Source organism: Lepisosteus oculatus, chromosome 27 (genome assembly GCF_040954835.1).
Source record: "Lepisosteus oculatus isolate fLepOcu1 chromosome 27, fLepOcu1.hap2, whole genome shotgun sequence".
Taxonomy (NCBI): domain Eukaryota; kingdom Metazoa; phylum Chordata; class Actinopteri; order Semionotiformes; family Lepisosteidae; genus Lepisosteus; species Lepisosteus oculatus.
The window spans coordinates 6,461,396-6,483,325 of NC_090722.1; the positions used below are offsets into that span (position 1 = coordinate 6,461,396).

Sequence of the window (21,930 nt, forward strand, 5' to 3'; positions counted from 1 at the left end):
ACCCAACAAAAGCACAAGTTACTTTTTTATTACTGTTATGATTTTTTCATAAGAAAATAAGTCGGTACAAAGACATGACTGATTTTAAAAAGTCCATGGTGTGTGTGTGTGTCCATCAAACAACGTCTCTGTTACTGTTTCAAACCCAGAGTCCCCTTCACCCATTCCGAGAACAGCAGCTCTGCCTCGGTCACTGGCTCCGCCTTCTGGCTGATCACTGCAGCCAATCAGGGATACGATCATGGGCGTGGCCACACCAGCTCTGCAGCTGTTGGAGGATTCTCTCACAGGAGGGGGCGGTGCCCGGGGGAGTGGGCGGAGCCTCCAGTGATCTCCTCACCCTAGTGCCCACCAGAGATGGGGTGAAAGAGCTCTTCTTGGGGCTGCAGAAAAAAGGCTGGGAGACGACCCTCTCAGCACAGGTGTGTCCATGCCGCTATAACCGCTATAAGGGGACAGGTCCATTTGTTAAAAAAAAAAAGATCTCCCTGAGGGCGCTGGCTGATCCTCACCGAAATCAGCTGGGAAACACTGGAGGTGTGGGTTTAAACTGTTAAAAAAAACCACCCCACGGGCAGCTTCAAAACCAAGTGAAATCAGATGATCAGGAAGAAAGAAAACGGTTGAAAACCATTAAAAAAAAACTCATTAGAGGAAAAAAAAAAACCAGAGGGTTTATCCTGACCAAAAGAGGCTAAAAGTCTGGTAATGAATCTGGCACTGGGAAATAGGAGAGCTCCTTTTGCTGACCGAGTACAGCCCAGTACAGACGGTACAAAACGTACAGAAGAGATTACTCGGACACCAGCATGTGGCTGGGACAAGGGTCCATGATCTGGGGTCACTATCCTTCAGTTTGTCTGTCAGTCACTGTTACTGGTTGCCAGGCCACAACCCCCCCCCACCCACCCCCAGAAAGTTCCAGCCCCCACATGGCTCCAGCAGCCAATCAGTGTCAGAGGGGGGCGTGGCTCTAGTCCTGGCGTCCAGCAAATGGCGAGTGTCTCTGTGGCGAGATGCCCCTCCCCCACAGCAGGTGTGCCTCTGAGAGAGAGGGGCGGAGCCTGCACGCGCCACACAGGTGGGCAGGGGAACAGGCGTGGCCGGTGGCATCACAATGGTAGGCGGAGCGAACGGCGAGTTCCCTGCTCCCCTCAGTCACTGTCGGAGCCCACTGCGGACGAGCCCTTCCTCTTGCGCTTGGGAGCCTTGGGCTTGGAGTCCTCCTCCTCCTGGGAGAGAGAGGGAGGGACATTCACCTCACTGAGGGGCGTGCTTATCAGTCCGAGACGGACAGAGAAAGACAGACTCTTACATACAAAGAGGTGAAAAGCACAGCAAAAGTAAAAATGACAGATTGACAGAATGATAACTCCTTGGACTGCGTAGTGAAGAGACCAGCAGTCAGGACACAGGGTCCACACCCCACTCTTACTGACAGTGTCCTGGGGTCTGTAGTGACCAGTCGTCAGGACACCAGGGTCCACACCCCACTCTTACTGACAGTGTCCTGGGACCAGGTGTTAAAATTGAAGTCCTATCTCATCTGCAGGACAGCAAAGTGTCCCTTGTTCTGGTCCAGAGGGAAGAGTGCCCCCTACTGGCCCACCAATACCTCCTCCTGGCAGCAACCTGTTTGAGAGACAGACAGATGCAGGGACAGACGTGGACGAAGCTGGACTGCCTTACTGAGGCACTGCTGGAGCCGCTCTCCTCCTCGTTGCTGGCCGGGGGGGCCGCGCCCTTGCGGCTCCGCGGAGACGAGACCGCCGCCTTGCGCCGCGACTTCGGGGGCTTGGAGGAGGAGTCCTCATACTCCTCGGCCAGCGAGAACAGATCGCTGAACCTGGGGCGGGAGGCGGGGGGGGGGGTCAGTGTGCTCCAGACATTCGCGGATCTCGCCAATCCCAGCCATCCCAGCACGACACCGGCCCCTCCCACTGCAGAATCACCCCCCCAGTCCCAGCAGTCGAGCTGGAGAACCCTGCTCCCGGGAGAACGCGGGCTCTCACCTCATCTTGTGCGCCTCGTCGCAGCTGGCCTGCACGTGCTGGAGGGCCTGCAGGATGGGCGTCTGGCTGAAGACTGGGGACAGAGAGAGCAGGGCGTCAGGGCTGTGTGCCTCTCCCATCGGCACGCTTTCACACTCAACACAGAACCGAGTCAGGGGCCTGTGTGTCACTGCATCTCCAGCTGTGGTACAGCATCTGTCTCCAGCTGTGCGTCGGGGGGGCAGTGTGTCCAGTGGCCAGCTGTGCGTCGGGGGGCAGCGTGTCCAGTGGCCAGCTGTGCGTCGGAGGGGCAGTGTGTCCAGCTGTGCGTCGGAGGGGCAGTGTGTCCAGTGGCCAGCTGTGCGTCGGGGGGCAGTGTGTCCAGTGGCCAGCTGTGCGTCGGAGGGGCAGTGTGTCCAGCTGTGCGTCGGGGGGCAGTGTGTCCAGTTTGGCTACACCACAGAGCCGCAGTGCAGCGAGAGGAGACTCACAGTTGTGCTTGGTGTTGCTCAGGCTCAGGCGCAAGTTGTCCAGATGCTCCAGGATCTGCTCCAGGGTCAGCTGGGCCAGTTTACTGCTGGAGCTGCGCAGGCTGAGGCGAAGGGAGGGGGAGACACAGGGAGCGAGGGAGGGACAAGGAGGAAGAACCAGACGAGGAAAGGAAAGAGCAAGAAGAGTTTCAGCAGCTCCCGGTCTCCCCTGGCACCCCGGCCCAGTCCGCGCTGCCTGGTATACTCTACCACTCCCCCGAGCAGGCCTGGGGCCCGGTCACTTCGCCCACACCTCTGCTGTTACCATGCACATTTTACTCTTGTTGCAGTCTGAAATGCGCTCATCATTGCTGATTCTTTCTAACCCCAAAATAAAAACATAGCATCGCAGTTCCCCTTGACGTACTGGAGCTTAGAAGACAGCTGGACTGTAAGCCTACCTGCTGATGTGAACTACTAAGACAGGCCGGGGCACCAGGTGCTCAAGGCCTGTACTCCTGTGGGGTTTTCGAGAGAATGCTCACACTCGACTAAATACGCAGTATCCTTTGTTGCGGGTGAGTGTGTGAGAGCTCGTGTGAGTGTGTGAGCAGTGTGCCTGCGTGTGAGAGCTCGTGTGAGTGTGTGAGCAGTGTGCCTGCGTGTGAGAGCTCGTGTGAGTGTGTGAGCAGTGTGCCTGCGTGTGAGAGCTCGTGTGAGTGTGTGAGCAGTGTACCTGCGTGTGAGAGCTCGTGTGAGTGTGTGAGCAGTGTACCTGCGTGTGAGAGCTCGTGTGAGTGTGAGAGCACGTGTCTGTGTGTGTGTGAGCAGTGCGCCTGGGTGTGAGAGCTCGTGTCTATGTGTGTGTGAGCAGTGCGCCTGGGTGTGAGAGCTCGTGTCTATGTGTGTGTGAGCAGTGCGCCTGGGTGTGAGAGCTCGTGTCTATGTGTGTGTGAGCAGTGCGCCTGGGTGTGAGAGCTCGTGTCTATGTGTGTGTGAGCAGTGTGCCTGCGTGTGAGAGCACATGTGAGTGTGAGAGCACGTGTCTGTGTGTGTTTGAGCAGTGCGCCTGCGTGTGAGAGCACGTGTGTGTGTATGAGTGTGTGAGAGCATGTGCGGGTGTGTGTATGTGTGTGTGAGTGTGTGAGCAGTGTGCCTGCGTGTGTGAGCACGTGTCTATGTGTGTGTGAGCAGTGCGCCTGCGTGTGAGAGCACGTGTGAGTGTGTGTATGAGTGTGTGAGAGCACGTGTGAGTGTGTGTGTGTGTGTGTGAGAGTGTGTGAGCGCGTGAGCTCTACCTCTGGCGTTTGCGAGGCAGGCTGTTGTTCTTGATCAGCAGGGCCTTGATGTGCTCCGCCAGCAGGTCGTCATGCTTGGCCGCCCAGTGCCGCAGGATGCTGGTGGTGAACTGGTCCTCGGGGTGACACGGCCGGCTCAGCACCATCTTCACCATCTCCTCACTAGGCCTGAGGAGGACAGGTCAGCACACTCGCTCAGGACAGGTCTCTCTCACAGCGGTCAGCACACTCGCTGAGGACAGGTCTCTCTCACTGCGGTCAGCACACTTCCTCAGGACAGGTGTCCGACACTCACAGAGGTCAGCACACTCGCTCAGGACAGGTCTCTCTCACAGCGGTCAGCACACTCGCTCAGGACAGGTGTCCGACACTCACAGCGGTCAGCACACTCGCTCAGGACAGGTCTCTCTCACAGCGGTCAGCACACTCGCTCAGGACAGGTGTCCGACACTCACAGCGGTCAGCACACTCGCTCAGGACAGGTGTCCGACACTCACAGCGGTCAGCACACTCGCTCAGGACAGGTCTCTCTCACAGCGGTCAGCACACTCGCTCAGGACAGGTGTCCGACACTCACAGCGGTCAGCACACTCGCTCAGGACAGGTCTCTCTCACAGCGGTCAGCACACTCGCTCAGGACAGGTGTCCGACACTCACAGCGGTCAGCACACTCGCTCAGGACAGGTCTCTCTCACAGCGGTCAGCACACTCGCTCAGGACAGGTCTCTCTCACAGCGGTCAGCACACTCGCTCAGGACAGGTGTCCGACACTCACAGCGGTCAGCACACTCGCTCAGGACAGGTCTCTCTCACAGCGGTCAGCACACTCGCTCAGGACAGGTGTCCGACACTCACAGCGGTCAGCACACTCGCTCAGGACAGGTCTCTCTCACAGCGGTCAGCACACTCGCTCAGGACAGGTGTCCGACACTCACAGCGGTCAGCACACTCGCTCAGGACAGGTCTCTCTCACAGCGGTCAGCACACTCGCTCAGGACAGGTGTCCGACACTCACAGCGGTCAGCACACTCGCTCAGGACAGGTCTCTCTCACAGCGGTCAGCACACTCGCTCAGGACAGGTGTCCGACACTCACAGCGGTCAGCACACTCGCTCAGGACAGGTCTCTCTCACAGCGGTCAGCACACTCGCTCAGGACAGGTGTCCGACACTCACAGCGGTCAGCACACTCGCTCAGGACAGGTCTCTCTCACAGCGGTCAGCACACTCGCTCAGGACAGGTGTCTGACACTCACAGCGGTCAGCACACTCGCTCAGGACAGGTCTCTCTCACAGCGGTCAGCACACTCGCTCAGGACAGGCGGACAGTGATGGCTGGTCACTCACTTCTCTCTGCGCAGCTGCAGCAGCAGGCAGGACAGAGCTTCAGGGTGCTCTGCAAGAGCAGGGACAGTGGACATCAGCACGTGTAGACTGAGACAGCACAGTGTGGGGCACAATGCTGTATGTGGGGCACAGTACAGTGTAGTGGGGTACAGGACAGTGTAGTGTAGTATAGTAATGTGGAGTACAGTGCGGTGTAGTAACATGGGGTACAGTACAGTGCGGTCTAGTGTAGTAACGTGGGGTACAATAAAGTGGAATGAGGCTCAGTACAGTGTAGTGGGGTACAGGACAGTGGAATGAGGCTCAGTACAGTGTAGTGGGGTACAGGACAGTGGAATGGGGTACTGTACTCTGCGTAGTGGGGTACAGGACAGTGGAATGAGATGCTGTACTCTGCGTAGTGGGGTACAGGACAGTGGAAAGGGGTACTGTACTCTGTGTAGTGGGGTACAGGACAGTGGAATGGGGTACTGTACTCTGCGTAGTGGGGTACAGGACAGTGGAAAGGGGTACTGTACTCTGTGTAGTGGGGTACAGGACAGTGGAATGAAACGCTGTACTCTGTGTAGTGGGGTACAGGACAGTGGAATGAGATGCTGTACTCTGTGTAGTGGGGTACAGGACAGTGGAATGAAACGCTGTACTCTGTGTAGTGGGGTACAGGACAGTGGAATGGGGTACTGTACTCTGTGTAGTGGGGTACAGGACAGTGGAATGAAACGCTGTACTCTGCGTAGTGGGGTACAGGACAGTGGAATGAGATGCTGTACTCTGTGTAGTGGGGTACAGGACAGTGGAATGAGATGCTGTACTCTGTGTAGTGGGGTACAGGACAGTGGAATGAGACGCTGTACTCTGTGTAGTGGGGTACAGGACAGTGGAATGAAACGCTGTACTCTGTGTAGTGGGGTACAGGACAGTGGAATGAGATGCTGTACTCTGTGTAGTGGGGTACAGGACAGTGGAATGAGATGCTGTACTCTGTGTAGTGGGGTACAGGACAGTGGAATGAGATGCTGTACTCTGTGTAGTGGGGTACAGGACAGTGGAATGAGACGCTGTACTCTGTGTAGTGGGGTACAGGACAGTGGAATGGGGTACAGTGCACAGAGCTGTTACCCTTGTACTTGAGGTGCTGCAGGATGGGGATGATGGTCTCCAGTGGGATGCTGTGAGCCAGGAAGAGCTGCCAGGTGCTGTACTGCTCAAAGGTCTCCCACTCCAGGGACTGGACTGCAAAACACACACACAGACTGGAGTGTACAACACACACACACACACAGACTGGAGTGTACAACACACACACACACACAGACTGGAGTGTACAACACACACACACAGACTGGAGTGTACAACACACACCCAGGTGGTTGATTGCTCTCTGTGACCCCCCCACCCCACGCGGGCGGCGACAGACTCACTGAGGATGTTGAGCACAGAGTCCTTCCGGAACATCACCAGGTTGCCCATCATCACGTGGCACATGAGCTCCTGCAGCTGGGAGAGGAGGCAGGGAAGGAGAGTTACAGGCTGCTGAGGGAGACCCGTGGGAGAGAAGCACCCTCGCAGCCGGATGCGACCGCGGCAGAGCCGGACACTCACCTGCGTGGAGTCGATGACGGCCACGATCATGTTCAGGAGCTCAGAGCTGCGCAGAGTTTCATCCGGGAACTGTGGGAGACAGAGAGGCACACGCTGGCAGGACGCACGAGGACTGCACTGACAGACACAGACAGACGGGGGCAGCCTTGCGACAGACAGACAGACAGACAGACAGACCTCGCTGTAGATGGAGGGGGTGACAGAGAGACAGAGAGACAGAGAGACAGAGAGACAGAGAGACAGACCTCGCTGTAGATGGAGAGGGTGACAGACGGAGAGGGAGACAGAGAGACAGAGAGACAGACCTCGCTGTAGATGGAGAGGGTGACAGACGGAGAGAGAGACAGAGAGACAGAGAGACAGAGAGACAGAGAGACAGAGAGACAGAGAGACAGAGAGACAGAGAGACAGAGAGACAGAGAGACAGAGAGACAGAGAGACAGACCTCGCTGTAGATGGAGGGGGTGAGGTAACACAGCAGTCGGATGTCGTCCTCCTGACAGGCCTTCATGTCCATCATCAGGCAGGTGTGCAGGTCTCCCAGCGCGGTGGCCTGAGCGAAGGACTCGTACAGACTCATCCGCCCGACCGCGGCCTTGCTGCGGGGAGAGAGGACCCATACCGCCTCAGAACCCGGCTCAGAACCGGACCGGACGGGGCAGGGGGTGGACGTGAGCGGAGCTGACTGCGCTGACCTGGCCTTGAGGTAGTACAGCAGGTGGTAGCCGATCTTGGGCTGTTTCTGGTACAGCTCGGCCAGCATGTCCAGCAGCACGGAGAAGCCGCTGTTGTCCTCCTGCATCTGACACAGGTTCCTGAGGGCCATGGCAGTGCAGACATGGGGGGTTAGAGCATAACCTGGGACCCCGCCAGCCCATCAATTAACTCATTAACATAACGAACAAGATGGCGGGACAGCCACCCCACGGGCTCACCTGAAAATGAGACAGACAGGCTTGCACACCGACTCCTCCAGAGACCTGCAGACCGCCAGAGAGACAGACAGGTTACAGTCAGAGAGACCAAGGGGCAGCGCGACCGAGAGAGCAAGACAACAAGAGGGACAGACAGAGAGAGACAGACAGGCAGGAAGGCAGCAGGCCAGGGAGAGTGAGAGAGACAGACAGGCAGTCAGGAAGGCAGCAGGCCAGAGAGAGAGAGAGAGAGAGAGACAGGCAGTCAGGAAGGCAGCAGGCCAGAGAGAGTGAGAGACAGACAGGCAGTCAGGAAGGCAGCAGGCCAGAGAGAGTGAGAGAGACAGACAGGCAGTCAGGAAGGCAGCAGGCCAGAGAGAGTGAGAGAGACAGACAGGCAGTCAGGAAGGCAGCAGGCCAGAGAGAGTGAGAGAGACAGACAGGCAGTCAGGAAGGCAGCAGGCCAGAGAGAGTGAGAGAGACAGACAGGCAGTCAGGAAGGCAGCAGGCCAGAGAGAGTGAGAGAGACAGACAGGCAGTCAGGAAGGCAGCAGGCCAGAGAGAGTGAGAGACAGACAGGCAGTCAGGAAGGCAGCAGGCCAGAGAGAGTGAGAGAGACAGACAGGCAGTCAGGAAGGCAGCAGGCCAGAGAGAGTGAGAGAGACAGACAGGCAGTCAGGAAGGCAGCAGGATAGAGAGAGAGACAGGCAGTCAGGAAGGCAGCAGGCCAGAGAGAGTGAGAGAGACAGACAGGCAGTCAGGAAGGCAGCAGGATAGAGAGAGAGAGACAGATGAGCACAGACAGACTCACTCCTCTGTGATCTCCTCTGGCAGGACGTCTCCCCTGAAGTGCCCCTTAAACAGCTCAGCCAGGCAGGAGGCCAGAGCGGACATCTGCTCCGAGTCAAAATCCTCCTGGGACAGCGAGAGGGCGGGAGAGAGAACGACAGTCGATCTTGCAGTGAAAGATCTCGACCAGCATCGCGACTATGAACCTGCGCCCTCTCACGGGACGACCCACAGCAGATCCGCCAACGCATGCAGACCGCCGGACCGGAGCGCCCAAGAGCCACTCACCTCCAGAATCAGGTCCACAATCTCCTGCATCACCTCACACTGCGCCTCCGTGTCACTGGCGGGAGAAGGGAAGAGAGGTCATTGAACCGCGCGGACAGAGTGCAGCGCCACAGGCCGAGCAGCTCCGCCTCTGTGGTGCTGGAAGAGAGAGGGAAAGAGTGATCCCGGGAGACAGACAGAAGAGGAGAGGGGGGCCGTCCATGACATGATCTCCTGTCCCAGCCTGAGGAACAGACAGTGAGCCTGTCTCTCAATAATAATAATCCAGGGTGTGATCTCCTGTCCCAGCCTGAGGAACAGACAGTGAGCCTGTCTCTCAATAATAATAATCCAGGGTGTGATCTCCTGTCCCAGCCTGAGGAACAGACAGTGAGCCTGTCTCTCAATAATAATAATCCAGGGTGTGATCTCCTGTCCCAGCCTGAGGAACAGACAGTGAGCCTGTCTCTCAATAATAATAATCCAGGGTGTGATCTCCTGTCCCAGCCTGAGGAACAGACAGCGAGCCTGTCTCTCAATAATAATAATCCAGTGTGTGATCTCCTGTCCCAGGCTGAGGAAGTAATTCACTGGTCATGCCAATAAAGCTGTTTGAATTGAGATGAGTGGAAACAGTTCGAGGAGAGAGGGAGGGCCAGGTAGGTGGAGTTAGGAGCCCCTTCTTTTACCTTCCTTTCTGTAGCTGCAGGACCTTCTCCTTCAATGTCTCGTCCAATTGGTCCACGTAGGGCGTGATGTCAGCGGGCTCCTCAATGACAGCCTCTTTGATTGGGTGGAACCGGAACTCGCGCTTTTTTCCTGGAGAAGCAAAGTCAAAGCCAGACTGCTCTTACTGTGGGTGAGGGTTTTCAATGCAAGTATTCAGCTTTGGATTGACTGTGAAGCAATGCTTAAAAAGTCATTAATGAATTTGAAGAGACAAAGGGGGGTAAACTCAGATATCAACAGCTGCTGCTGCAGTGTCTCTGACAGAAGGGCCTCCGAGCTCAGAAGTCACACTTGCAGGACAGACTAACACACTCAGTGGGGACATAGGAGTCTCCCTGTGTAACAGCCCCGTGCTTTCACCACTGGACCAGCTGTCCTCCTGGTTTAACAGCCCTGGACCTTAACCACTAGACTAGAATTCAGTTTCTATTTAATGTACTTTCGATTCGATTCGATTGTGCTCTGAATTCAATGTGAATGCAATGTGAATCCAGAGGGAACCGGTGTGAATTCAGTGCGAACGCAATGTGAATCCAGAGGGAACCGGTGTGAATTCAGTGCGAATGCAATGTGAATCCAGAGGGAACCGGTGTGAATTCAGTGCAAATGCAATGTGAATCCAGAGGGAACACGGTGTGAATTCAGAGCGAAGGAGCCCGCCTTGCTTTCCCTACCCTTGTTGTTAAGCTCCTCCTCGTCATCGCTGAAGGCGGCCTCCGTGTTGTCATAGCAACCATCCTCCTTGTCTGACACGTGGTTTTCCATCTCCAGGGAAACGGACTCGTCCATCTTCACTGCTTAACGAGGAGAACGAGAGGATGGAGAGATCGTTAAAAAGCTCAACACTGAAGTCGACCTCAGAAAAGGTCTTCCTACTTGGGAGATCGAGGCACCTGATTAAGTAATAAAGAGTTCTTTATTACTTAACCAAGCTGCTAATTGTGCTAATCATCTCATTTTACAGCTAAAGAGGCCCATCACCTTGTACAATAAACTTCCCAGGTGTAAACTACTAACACACGTTTACTGCGTTTTTAATGCCTAATAGCTAATTAGGCAATTAGCAGTTTAAGTAGCTAACAGAGCTGAGCAGCAGGGATACCCCTAGTTGGGGGAGACACACACCCCTGCAGAAGAGCACGGCCTCACCTTCCACAGGGGGGGAGGGCGAGCTGCAGAATTCGGGGAAGCGGTCCCTCAGCATGGCCCTCAGCTCCCGGTCCAGTTTGGGGTTGTCGAACAGGGGTGCCAGGTGACTGTGAGAGAGAGTTGAGGTGAGGCAGACACACAGACTGTGAAAACACTCCAGGAGAGGCGCCACACAGACAGGGCGCAGCAGTCTCATCGGCCCATCTGTTGCAGAGATCCTGAGCTCAAGCTTTCTACCTGCAGCTTCTGGCAGCCGGCAGAAAACCTGGAGTGGATCAGACTGCTGTGCACTGGGAGTCTGACTGACAGCTCTGTAAAGCCTGGAGTGGATCAGGCTGCTGTGCACTGGGAGTCTGACTGACAGCTCTGTAAAACCTGGAGTAGATCAGGCTGCTGTGCACTGGGAGTCTGACTGACAGCACTGTAAAACCCGGAGTGGATCAGGCTGCTGTGCACTGGGAGTCTGACTGACAGCTCTGTAAAACCTGGAGTGGATCAGGCTGCTGTGCACTGGGAGTCTGACTGACAGCTCTGTAAAACCTGGAGTGGATCAGGCTGCTGTGCACTGGGAGTCTGACTGACAGCTCTGTAAAACCTGGAGTGGATCAGGCTGCTGTACACTGGGTCTGACTGACAGCACTGTAAAACCTGGAGTGGATCAGACTGCTGTGCACTGGGAGTCTGACTGACAGCTCTGTAAAACCTGGAGTGGATCAGGCTGCTGTACACTGGGTCTGACTGACAGCACTGTAAAACCTGGAGTGGATCAGGCTGCTGTACACTGGGTCTGACTGACAGCACTGTAAAACCTGGAGTGGATCAGGCTGCTGTGCACTGGGAGTCTGACTGACAGCTCTGTAACACCTGGAGTGGATCAGGCTGCTGTGCACTGGGAGAGAGGGGTGTGCTCACTTACGCCAGGACTCTCTTCTCCATGATGAAGGTGAGTGAGTTGAAGACGCCCTGGCGGACGTGTACCTCGAGGGGGGGGTAGAAGTTGGGGATGATCTGATGGAGAGAAAGAGGGAGACTCGTTACAATCATAATCAACACCCCCACAGGCCACTGCGTGATCATCTGTTACAGGATTAGAAAAGACAGCTTTGCACATGTCTAGAACCAGATCAGCTCCCAACAGAATCTGGAAGGCCTGGCTTGGCCCGGTTGTGATAATAAAGGATCAAGCTCTTATTGGACCATCTTGACCCTACTCTGTGGCCCCACTGTTCACTGACTGGGGTTTTTTATATCTCCTGGGGTTACAAGGACTGGACCAGTGATCTCTGAACTTTAGGGTTACAGTGTGACCCAAACTGGACCGGCGATGTCTGGACTGTAGGGTTACAGTGTGACCCGGCCCAGACTGGACCAGTGATCTCTGGGCTGTAGGGCTACAGTGTGACCCAGACTGGACCAGTGATCTCTGGACTGTAGGGTTACAGTGTGACCCAGACTGGACCAGAGATCTCTGGACTGTAGGGTTACAGTGTGACCCGGCCCAGACTGGACCAGTGATCTCTGAACTGTAGGGTTACAGTGTGACCCGGCCCAGACTGGACCAGTGATCTCTGGACTGTAGGGTTACAGTGTGACCTGACCCAGACTGGACCAGTGATCTCTGGACTGTAGGGTTACAGTGTGACCTGACCCAGACTGGACCAGTGATCTCTGAACTGTAGGGTTACAGTGTGACCCAGACTGGACCAGTGATCTCTGGACTGTAGGGTTACAGTGTGACCCTGCCCAGACTGGACCAGTGATCTCTGGACTGTAGGGTTACAGTGTGACCCGGCCCAGACTGGACCAGTGATCTCTAGACTGTAGGGTTACAGTGTGACCCAGACTGGACCAGTGATCTCTGGACTGTAGGGTTACAGTGTGACCCAGACTGGACCAGTGATCTCTGGACTGTAGGGTTACAGTGTGACCTGACCCAGACTGGACCAGTGATCTCTGAACTGTAGGGTTACAGTGTGACCCAGACTGGACCAGTGATCTCTGGACTGTAGGGTTACAGTGTGACCCGGCCCAGACTGGACCAGCGATCTCTGGACTGTAGGGTTACAGTGTGACCCAGACCAGACTGGACCGGTGATCTCTGGACTGTAGGGTTACAGTGTGACCTGCGGTCTCTCACCCGGCACATGAAGTCCAGCAGTGTGGCAGTGATGGCGGGGTGTGGCTTCATGGAGTGATGCATCACCAGAATAGCGGGCTCTGAGGACACAGAGAGACATGGTCGGTCACACCCTGGCTCTTCCAACCCCTCTCGCCGACACACGCACTGCTGCAGTGTGACACCCGTACAATAACACTATGACAACACCCTCTTCCTCCTCACACTCTCCCCCCTGCACACTTCCTGTTGCCCCTCCCCCCCCCCCTCGCCCTCCAGCTCTCCTCCCTCCCTCACCGATGTTCATGATGCTGTCTTTCTCCGGGTTGAAGAACAGCCAGTCGTAGAACAGCGCCAGCTTGGCGTTGGACGCGGCCACGTTCGACTGGAACAGAAACACACGGGAGTTACTCCAGACCGGAGCAGCGGGACTTACCTGCAGCGTCCAGACCTCAGAGGCTCAGGAAGAGGACAGGCTGCAGCGATCTGGACAGACCTCAGAGGCTCAGGAGGGGGACAGTAAGAGGACAGGCTGCAGCGATCTGGACAGACCTCAGAGGCTCAGGAAGGGGACAGTAAGAGGACAGGCTGCAGCAATCTGGACAGACCTCAGAGGCTCAGGAGGGGGACAGTAAGAGGACAGGCTGCAGCGATCTGGACAGACCTCAGAGGCTCAGGAAGGGGACAGTAAGAGGACAGGCTGCAGCAATCTGGACAGACCTCAGAGGCTCAGGAAGGGGACAGTAAGAGGACAGGCTGCAGCGATCTGGACAGACCTCAGAGGCTCAGGAAGGGGACAGTAAGAGGACAGGCTGCAGCAATCTGGACAGACCTCAGAGGCTCAGGAAGGGGACAGTAAGAGGACAAGCTGCAGCGATCTGGACAGACCTCAGAGGCTCAGGAAGGGGACAGTAAGAGGACAGGCTGCAGCGATCTGGACAGACCTCAGAGGCTCAGACAGTAAGAGGACAGGCTGCAGTGATCTGGTCAGAAGGCCTGGGCCTGGTCAGTACAGAGAAAAACCTAGCTGCTGCTATAAGTGACTCCGGAGGACCAGTAAGGAGCACTATTCCCTCTGGACCAGAATTTCCTCTCCTGGGCCCCAGCATGCTGTAGGAGGGGCCGTCCTTCAGGGGGCACCTGAAATCGAGGTCATTATCCTGAAAGAGCAGGGGTGCCAACCCTGCGGTCCATGTTCAATTCGGGCTCCAGCAGTGGAGCTCCACTGAGGAAAGCTCTGAATGGAAATGTGATCGACTATTCCTGAGAAAACAGCAGGCCCAGTGGTCATCAGGTACATTCTCCTCCGTGGGCCTTTTCACATCTTACAGCAGTACAGCGTGGAACCATAATGTATTTAAATGGGTTATTTGCCACTGATCGACACAAAATGCTCTTTGCTGTCAAAGCGAGAACGATATTTTACAGATCCTGCTACATCTCAGGCCAACGCGAACGGGCTCAGTGTGGAGGAAGGCACCTCCTACCTGTGAACAGGTACCGCCCAGCCCAGGCCTCCCTTACCGTGCAGGTGGTGAGCAGCCAGCCGATGATGGCCCAGCGGGGCAGGATGTCGGAGCTCAGGACCTCGTTGGAGGGGTGCACCACGCCACAGATATACCGGATCAGGTCACAGCGCAGGGACTGGCTGTCCGCCGTCGACAGGTACTGGCGCTGGAACCAGTCCTGGTAGCGTTTCTGCTGTCCGAAGCGGACCTGAGAGGTTGAGAACAGGGCTCTTAACACACACAGCTACTGACTCTACAGCACTACAGGCTGGGCTAGAGAGAGAGACAGAGAGTGGGGCTCTTAACACACACAGCTACTGACTCTACAGCACTACAGGCTGGGCTAGAGAGAGAGACAGAGAGTGGGGCTCTTAACACACACAGCTACTGACTCTACAGCACTACAGGCTGGGCTAGAGAGAGAGACAGAGAGTGGGGCTCTTAACACACACAGCTACTGACTCTACAGCACTACAGGCTGGGCTAGAGAGAGACAGAGAGTGGGGCTCTTAACACACACAGCTACTGACTCTACAGCACTACAGGCTGGGCTAGAGAGAGACAGAGAGTGGGGCTCTTAACACACACAGCTACTGACTCTACAGCACTACAGGCTGGGCTAGAGAGAGAGACAGAGAGTGGGGCTCTTAACACACAGCTACTGACTCTACAGCGAGTGTGTGTGTGAGTCAGTACCCGAGAGGTCATGAACAGCAGTTTGGTCTCCATGTCCGGAGTGAGGCGGCACGCCAGGAACTTCCGCGACGTGCGAGAGGTCAGGAGCTGCAGCACACCTGGGCAGGGAGAGAGGGAGAGAGGGAGAGAGGGAGAGAGGGAGAGAGGGAAGGTTGATGAGCACAGCTGACAGAGAGGCCTGTGGACTGGAAGCTCAGGGGACAGACCGACAGACAGACCTGTGGACTGGGAGCTCAGGGGACAGACCGACAGACCTGTGGACTGGGAGCTCAGGGGACAGACGGACGGACAGACAGACAGACCTGTGGACTGGGAGCTCAGGGGACAGACAGACAGACCTGTGAACTGGGGGCTCAGGCCCTGGGGGTTGTGCAGCAGGTCTCTCCACAGCAGATCCATCTCCGGGATGCGGGCCACGTTCTGCAGCAAGCGGACCAGGTCTCTCCCGATGATGAAGCAGTCCATGAACTGGGCCAGAGACAGTGCAAGAACAGCCTACACTCAGAGCCCGGTTCTGTTCCCCCACCCACAGAACCTGACGCCCTCTCTCTCCAAGCACCTGCCTCCCCCTTCCTCCTCTCCCTCTCCTCCCTCCTCTTCTCTCCCTCCCCTCTTCCTCCTCTCTCCCTCTTCCTTCCCCCCTCTTCTCTCCCTCCCCTCTTCCTCTCTCCCTCTCCCTCACCTTCTCTCTCAGCAGCCCGATGCAGAAGTCCACCTCTCTCTGCCGCAGTGCCAGCAGTGGCGGGCTGCCATGGTGATCCACGATCAGGCGCAGGTAGGTGTAGACGGACATGGCGATCAGCATGCTGCTCTTCATCACCCACTCCCTGAGAGTGTGGACACAGTGCACATTACACCCTGCACCCCAGTTCTCTCCAATGCCCGCACCCTTCCTCTCCCCGTCGTCCCCAGTGTAGAGACACCCCCCCTCTCCCCACCGTCCCCCAGCATACCTCTGTTCCACCAGTATGTCCAGGACATTCTCAGCCAGCCAGATGTTCTTGTTGGAGATGTCCCCCCCTGAAAAGACAGACAGGGTGAATACAGATCTGGGGTCCTGTGTGATCCGCCGCCTGGAGAGACGGGGACACCCCCTCCAGACCCTCCAGACCGGTGACTGACCTGCGATCTGCTTCATGAGTGTCATGCAGACGCCGTCAGCGCCTATCACCCCACTTTTCACCAGCTCTCGAACCAGCCACACCAGCTGCAGGGAGAGAGAAGACGGCTTCAATCGCTCAGAGAGCAACTCAGAGTCCGACAGGCGACAGAGAGAGAGGAACTGGAATGCTACAGAACCCTAAACAGACAATACACACTAGCCGAAAATCTGACCAGGGTAAGAAACAGCAAAGAGAAACAGACCCTAAAAAGTACAGGCTCAGTGACCACAGCCTGGCCTTGGACACTGCACCCACTGCCAGCGGGGAGAAACAGAGACAGAGGTGCACTTCCTACTGCACTGTGACAGATACTCTGGGATTAGAGAAACATTCTTCCCTAAATTTACACAGCTAATCCCAGAATTCCCACACCTGCCAGAATCACATCGGGTCCCAATCCTACTGGGAGAGGGAGGAGGGAACTCAGCTGAACTGGCAGCCCAGTATGCGATCTCATGTCACAGCCTGAGTAACAGTGAGCCTGTCTCCCAATAATGCCCCATATGTTTATAGGATGTGTCTGTATTATACATGTCTGTAGATGTTGTGTTAATTGTATACGCTCTGGCAACAGTGAAATTCATTGCTCATGCCAATAAAGCTTCTTGAATTAATTTGAACTGAAACAGACAGGTGTACCTGAGTGCGACAGATGTCCTGCACTTTGAGGAATTTCTCCATCAGGATCTGGTTGATCTTCATCAGAACGATGTTCATCCCGTCTCTGTTGACCAGCGTCAGGTCTCTGTAACACTGTGGGGGGAGGGACAGAGAGGCAGTGACTCGCACAGACGCACCTGCACGGATACACACACAGGACTGGGAGAGGACAGAGACGGTGATACCACCAGGGCGGCGCCATACCCTCTGAGCCTGCGTTGGCTCTGTGAGCAGTAGAGTGAACAGGCCCAGACACACCTCCTCATGCTGCTGGGACCCCTTGCAAACCTGAGAGAGAGAGAGAGAGAGACAGCTCTGATGAAGCGCAGCACAGCAGAATAGTGCAATATAATAGCAGATAGGTCAGTACAGTACAGCTTAGTTCAGTAGTTTAGCTCAGCACAGTACAGTCCAGTACAATTTAGCACAGTGCAGTACAGTCCAGTACAGTTCAGGACAGCTTAAAGATGGTGTTGTATAGTCCAGTACAGTTCAGGATAGTAAAGCACAGTGTAGTATAGGCCAGTACAGTATAGTTCTGCACAGTGTACTATAGTTTACTACAATGTAGTTTAAGTACGGTTGTGAGAAACATTTTGTGAACCCTTTGGAATTATCTGGATTTCTGCATGTATGGCTCCTAAAATGCGATCTGATCTTCATTTAAGTCATAAGAATAAATAAAGACAGTCTTATTTAACAAACAACACACACAACATTTTACAATGTCATATCTTTATTGAACAAATGGCTTAAACAACCAAGATCATTGACGGGAAAAGCATGTGAACCTCTAGGATAAAGACACCTTGAAAATAGGGTAACTGGAGTCAGGTGTTCCAATCGATTCAGGTGTGGGTTCGACCTGCCCTGCCGTATAAAAAAAAAATCACACAGTTCTAGTTACCTGCTCTTCACAACAGAATTCTGTTGAAGTGCAATATGACCCGATCCAAAGAGATTTCAGCGGACCTCAGACAAAGAGCTGTTGAAGCTCATGAGACTGGAAAGGTTTTCTGAAGTCTTGGCCTCCATCAGTCCACAGTCAGACAGAGAAGAAATTCAGCACCGACGCTCCTCTCCCCAGGAGTGGGCGTCCTACAAAGATCAGTGCAAGGGCACGCCTTACGATCCTCAAGCAGGTGACAAAGAACCCTTGGGTGACAGCTTGGGTGATAGCAGACATCTCTTGCACTTGATACCGTCTGTGTTCATGAGTCTACCATAAGAAAAACACTGAACAAGAGTGGTGTTCATGGGAGGTTACTGTACCACAGAGGAAACCACGTCTCTCTCAAAAAAAAAACAAAAAAACATTGCTGCCCGTCTCAAGTTTGCTCAAGACCACCTGGGTGTTCCACAGCACTACTGGAACAATGTTCTGTGGACAGATGAGACAAACGTTGAACTTGTTGGTAAGTGAACAGTGCGTTATGTTTGGAGAAAACAAAACACCGCATACCAACACCAAGACCCCAGCTGTGAAGCATGGTGTATATAGTGGTGTGGGGCTGCTTTGCTGCCTCAGGGCCTGGACAGCTTGCAATCATTCAGGGACCAATGAATTCCAAGCTGTATCAGGACATTCTACAGCAGAATGTCAGGGCATCTGTCTGTGATCTAAAACTCAAGAGAAGTTGGGTCATGCAACATGACAATGAGCCAAAACACAGGAGTAGATCAACAACCGAGCGGCTCACACAGAAGAAATCCCGTATTTTAGAGTGACCAAGCCAGAGTCACGACCTCAATCCCATTGAAACACTGTGGCGTGATCTGAAACAGGCCGTTCAAGCAAGACATCCCAAAAATATACATGACCTGAAACTGTTCTGTATAGAGGAATGGGCCAAAATACCTCCTACCCGCTGCGCAGGTCTGACCAGCAGCTACAGAAAGTGTTGGGTTGAGGTTACTGCCACTAACGGAGGTTCCACTAGTTACTAAATATAAGGGTTCACATACTTTTCCCATCAATTACCTTGATTGTTTAAACCACTTGTTCAATAAAGACATAGCAATGTAAAATGGTGTCTGTGCTGTTTTTTAAATAAGACTTAGATGGAAATCAGATCACATTTTAGGAGCCATTCATGCAGAAATCCAGAAAATTCCTAAGGGTTCACAATCTTTTTCTCACAACTGTAGTTCAAGTAGGGAGCTGTGTCAGCATGCATAGGCTGCAAAGGAACAAGTAAAAGTTTATTCCAGTCTGAAAAGAAAAGAAAAGAAAAAGAAACAATGTTTCGGTTGTGTGACACCTGAAGAAGGCCTAAATGTTGCATTTCTTTTCTTCTCTTTTCAGCATGGAATAAACCGTCACAGTGTAGTATAGCCCAACACAGATTAGTACACTTCAGCACAGCACAGTGCACTACTCTTCAGCACACTTCAGCACAGTGCAGCAGGTTACAGCAAAGTGCAGAACACTTCAGCACAGTCCAGCAGGCTACAGCAAAGTGCAGAGCACTTCAGCACAGAGCAGCAGGCTACAGCAAAGTGCAGAACACTTCAGCACAGTGCAGCAGGCTACAGCAAAGTGCAGAGCACTTCAGCACAGAGCAGCAGGCTACAGCAAAGTGCAGAACACTTCAGCACAGAGCAGCAGGCTACAGCAAAGTGCAGAGCACTTCAGCACAGTGCAGCAGGCTACAGCAAAGTGCAGAGCACTTCAGCACAGTGCAGCAGGCTACAGCAAAGTGCAGAGCACTTCAGCACAGTGCAGCAGGCTACAGCAAAGTGCAGAGCACTTCAGCACAGTGCAGCAGGCTACAGCAAAGTGCAGAGCACTTCAGCACAGTGCAGCAGGCTACAGCACAGTGCAGCAGGCTACAGCACAGTGCAGCAGGCTACAGCACAGTGCAGCAGGCTACAGCACAGTGCAGAGCACTTCAGCACAGTGCAGAGCACTTCAGCACAGTGCAGAGCACTTCAGCACAGTGCAGAGCACTTCAGCACAGTGCAGCAGGCTACAGGTTGGCCCAGTTCGACGGAGACTCACGTGAGCAGTAAGCGCGTCGTTGGCCTCTCGCTCCGACAGCCCGCCAATCATGGACGACACGATCCCGACACACCTGTCCAACCGCTGGTGCACAGACACACCGGAGAGATCGGACACAGGCGTAAACACACAGTCAAAACAGTCATTAGGTCACAGATGTCAACATCATTATCGCTGTACATCAATATTTTACAAAAAAAAAATCCATCAATTTTCATACCTAATCTAATTCAGAGTCATGGGGGAGCCGGAGTTTATCCCAGCAAACAACGGGGCACAAGGCAGGGTACACCGTGGGCAGGACGCCCATTGATCACAGGGCAGACAGACACGCACACCAGGGCCAATCTCCCCAGGAACCAATTAACCCGCCAGCACATCTCTGCACTGCGGGAGGAAACCCACGCAAACACAGGGAGAACATACAGACTCCACACAGACAGCAGCCCAGGAACTGAGCCCAGAGCCCCAGTTCCAAAGTGCCACATGCACTAGAAAGAGTGCTACAGACATAAGCAAGGGGGAGCCAGCCAATGCATTACTGTACACTGGATAGAGTACATCCCAATCCACTGCTGATAGCCCAGTCCAGGATTTACAGCCAGAAAGAATCCCAGGACACTGCAGTCTGTTCCACTCCAGGCTTGGGATCTAGACTCCCGAGTACTGTGACTTTGACAACCCTGCAAAACCCGGAGTGGATCAGCCAGCTGTGCACTGGGGATCCTACAGACACCCCTGTAAAAATCGGAGCGGATCAGAGCGGGGGTCAGGTTTATTTCTGCATCTGATTCACCGAGCTGTCACACGAAGGTCTATCTGGACGGAACGAGCGCTAGGGCCTTCATCACAAAGAGAAACCGGGCGCCCTGCCCTCCGACCGCCCGCATAACCCGGAGCAGCTGCACCCAGCACCCCCGCAAGAAAGCTCAGCACTGCGGGGCGGATGTACACGAGCACCCCGCATGTGGGAAGGTCTGTTTCGATCCCCGAATAAAGACTACAGCGCTACAGCTGCTGCTGCCTTACAGATCTTCAAGTCCACCTCGCTGAGCGCGCTTTCGGGGTGCATTTCACAGAGGTGGTGGTGTGGGGGGGTCGTCTCACCTCTTCCAGCTCGTCTTTCGCGTCCAGACTGGTGGACACCAGCAGGCGACCCTGAGGTCTCCCTTTCGCGGAAGGCGGCTCCATCTTCGCCCGCCTCGCAGCCTGCCTGGCCCCAGCGACGGTGGAGGGCGGCTTTCGCTTCTGTGTTTCTTTACTTCCAGCTGGGTGTATTTTCCCCGGTCCCGTGTGTGTACCTGCGTACGACTCGCTCTCGCTACACCGGGCTCGGTGTTTATAAACAGGATACGGACAGCGGCCACCGCACCTGAACTGCCAGACTTCCGGAAGGCATGCTGACCTACAGGAAGCAGTCGCTTTGCCCACAGCGAGGGGGGTGGGGTTTGAGGGCCGTGCTGCATCAGCTCTAGCCAATCACAGATGACATTGAGGTGATTGACAGCAAAATTACCCATAGGAAGGTGAGAGGTGCCGGGACGAAATAAAGACAGACAGGAGGGTTATCCAATCGGAGACGAATTTTGTAATGACTGACAGTATGTAATCCAGTAAGAATTGGGCAGCAAGTCGCCAACAACCAGGCTAAGTGATTGTTAAAATTGTTTTAAGTGTGGTGTCCTGAATCTCACGGTCAACACAGAACGGTCTTTAATTTTTAAATCTGCGTTATGCGTATTTACGGAGCTGTTTTTTTTAAAGCAATAACGCAGCGCACATAAAGGAGGTCTCAAAACATGTTGTAGGAGAACAATGTTAGAATGATCTCTTAAATCTGAGTGCCCTGGAGATCAGGGGAGAAAGAGAGAGAAGGTCCCAGGTTTAAATGCAGTTCCACGCCGCTGGCACTCCTCACGTCCTCTGGGGGGTCTCGAGGAGCCCTCTGGGCTGAGTGTCGATGTCCTCTGCAGTCTGACCACAGAAGGAAGCTTCTCCCTGCAGGAGCCACCGGCTCAGTTCAGAAACGGCACCCTGGTCAGACACTGCACCTGTACGACCACCTGCAGTCTGACACGCAGCAGGTCTTCAGTTTATTGGGACTGTTTCCTGCCACAGAAGGCTACCTCTCAACTTCAGTTCAGTTTTCAAAACTGTACAGATTCAGCCTCTTTGGTCTGAGAGATAATCCTTTTCATGAAGGCAAGGAGGCACAGGGTTTCAGCTTGTGG

The 21,930-nt window shown here is 54.5% G+C and overlaps 1 protein-coding gene across 2 annotated transcripts; it reads right to left on the bottom strand.

Moving 5' to 3' along the window:
* Positions 1–13: 13 nt before the first annotated feature.
* Positions 14–20,991, bottom strand: ints3 (integrator complex subunit 3). 2 transcript variants are annotated; one of them, XM_069184983.1, is made up of 30 exons: positions 20,807–20,991; positions 19,700–19,783; positions 16,903–16,986; positions 16,678–16,791; positions 15,998–16,082; positions 15,829–15,895; positions 15,558–15,702; positions 15,214–15,343; positions 14,876–14,973; positions 14,196–14,387; positions 12,969–13,056; positions 12,693–12,772; positions 11,472–11,563; positions 10,556–10,662; positions 10,081–10,200; positions 9,367–9,496; positions 8,699–8,753; positions 8,433–8,536; positions 7,643–7,687; positions 7,403–7,522; positions 7,153–7,306; positions 6,708–6,776; positions 6,527–6,602; positions 6,225–6,338; positions 5,106–5,154; positions 3,760–3,927; positions 2,483–2,583; positions 2,013–2,085; positions 1,690–1,846; positions 14–1,232 (listed from the first exon to the last, which is right to left on the bottom strand). In XM_069184983.1, exons 1-30 carry the CDS (start codon positions 20,888–20,890, stop codon positions 1,155–1,157), a joined length of 3,063 nt encoding a protein of 1,020 aa, XP_069041084.1. In that variant the 5' UTR covers positions 20,891–20,991; the 3' UTR covers positions 14–1,154. The 2 variants fall into 2 exon arrangements, with proteins under 2 accessions (XP_069041084.1, XP_069041083.1); XM_069184982.1 differs by having other exon boundaries at positions 10,081–10,203.
* Positions 20,992–21,930: the final 939 nt, after the last annotated feature.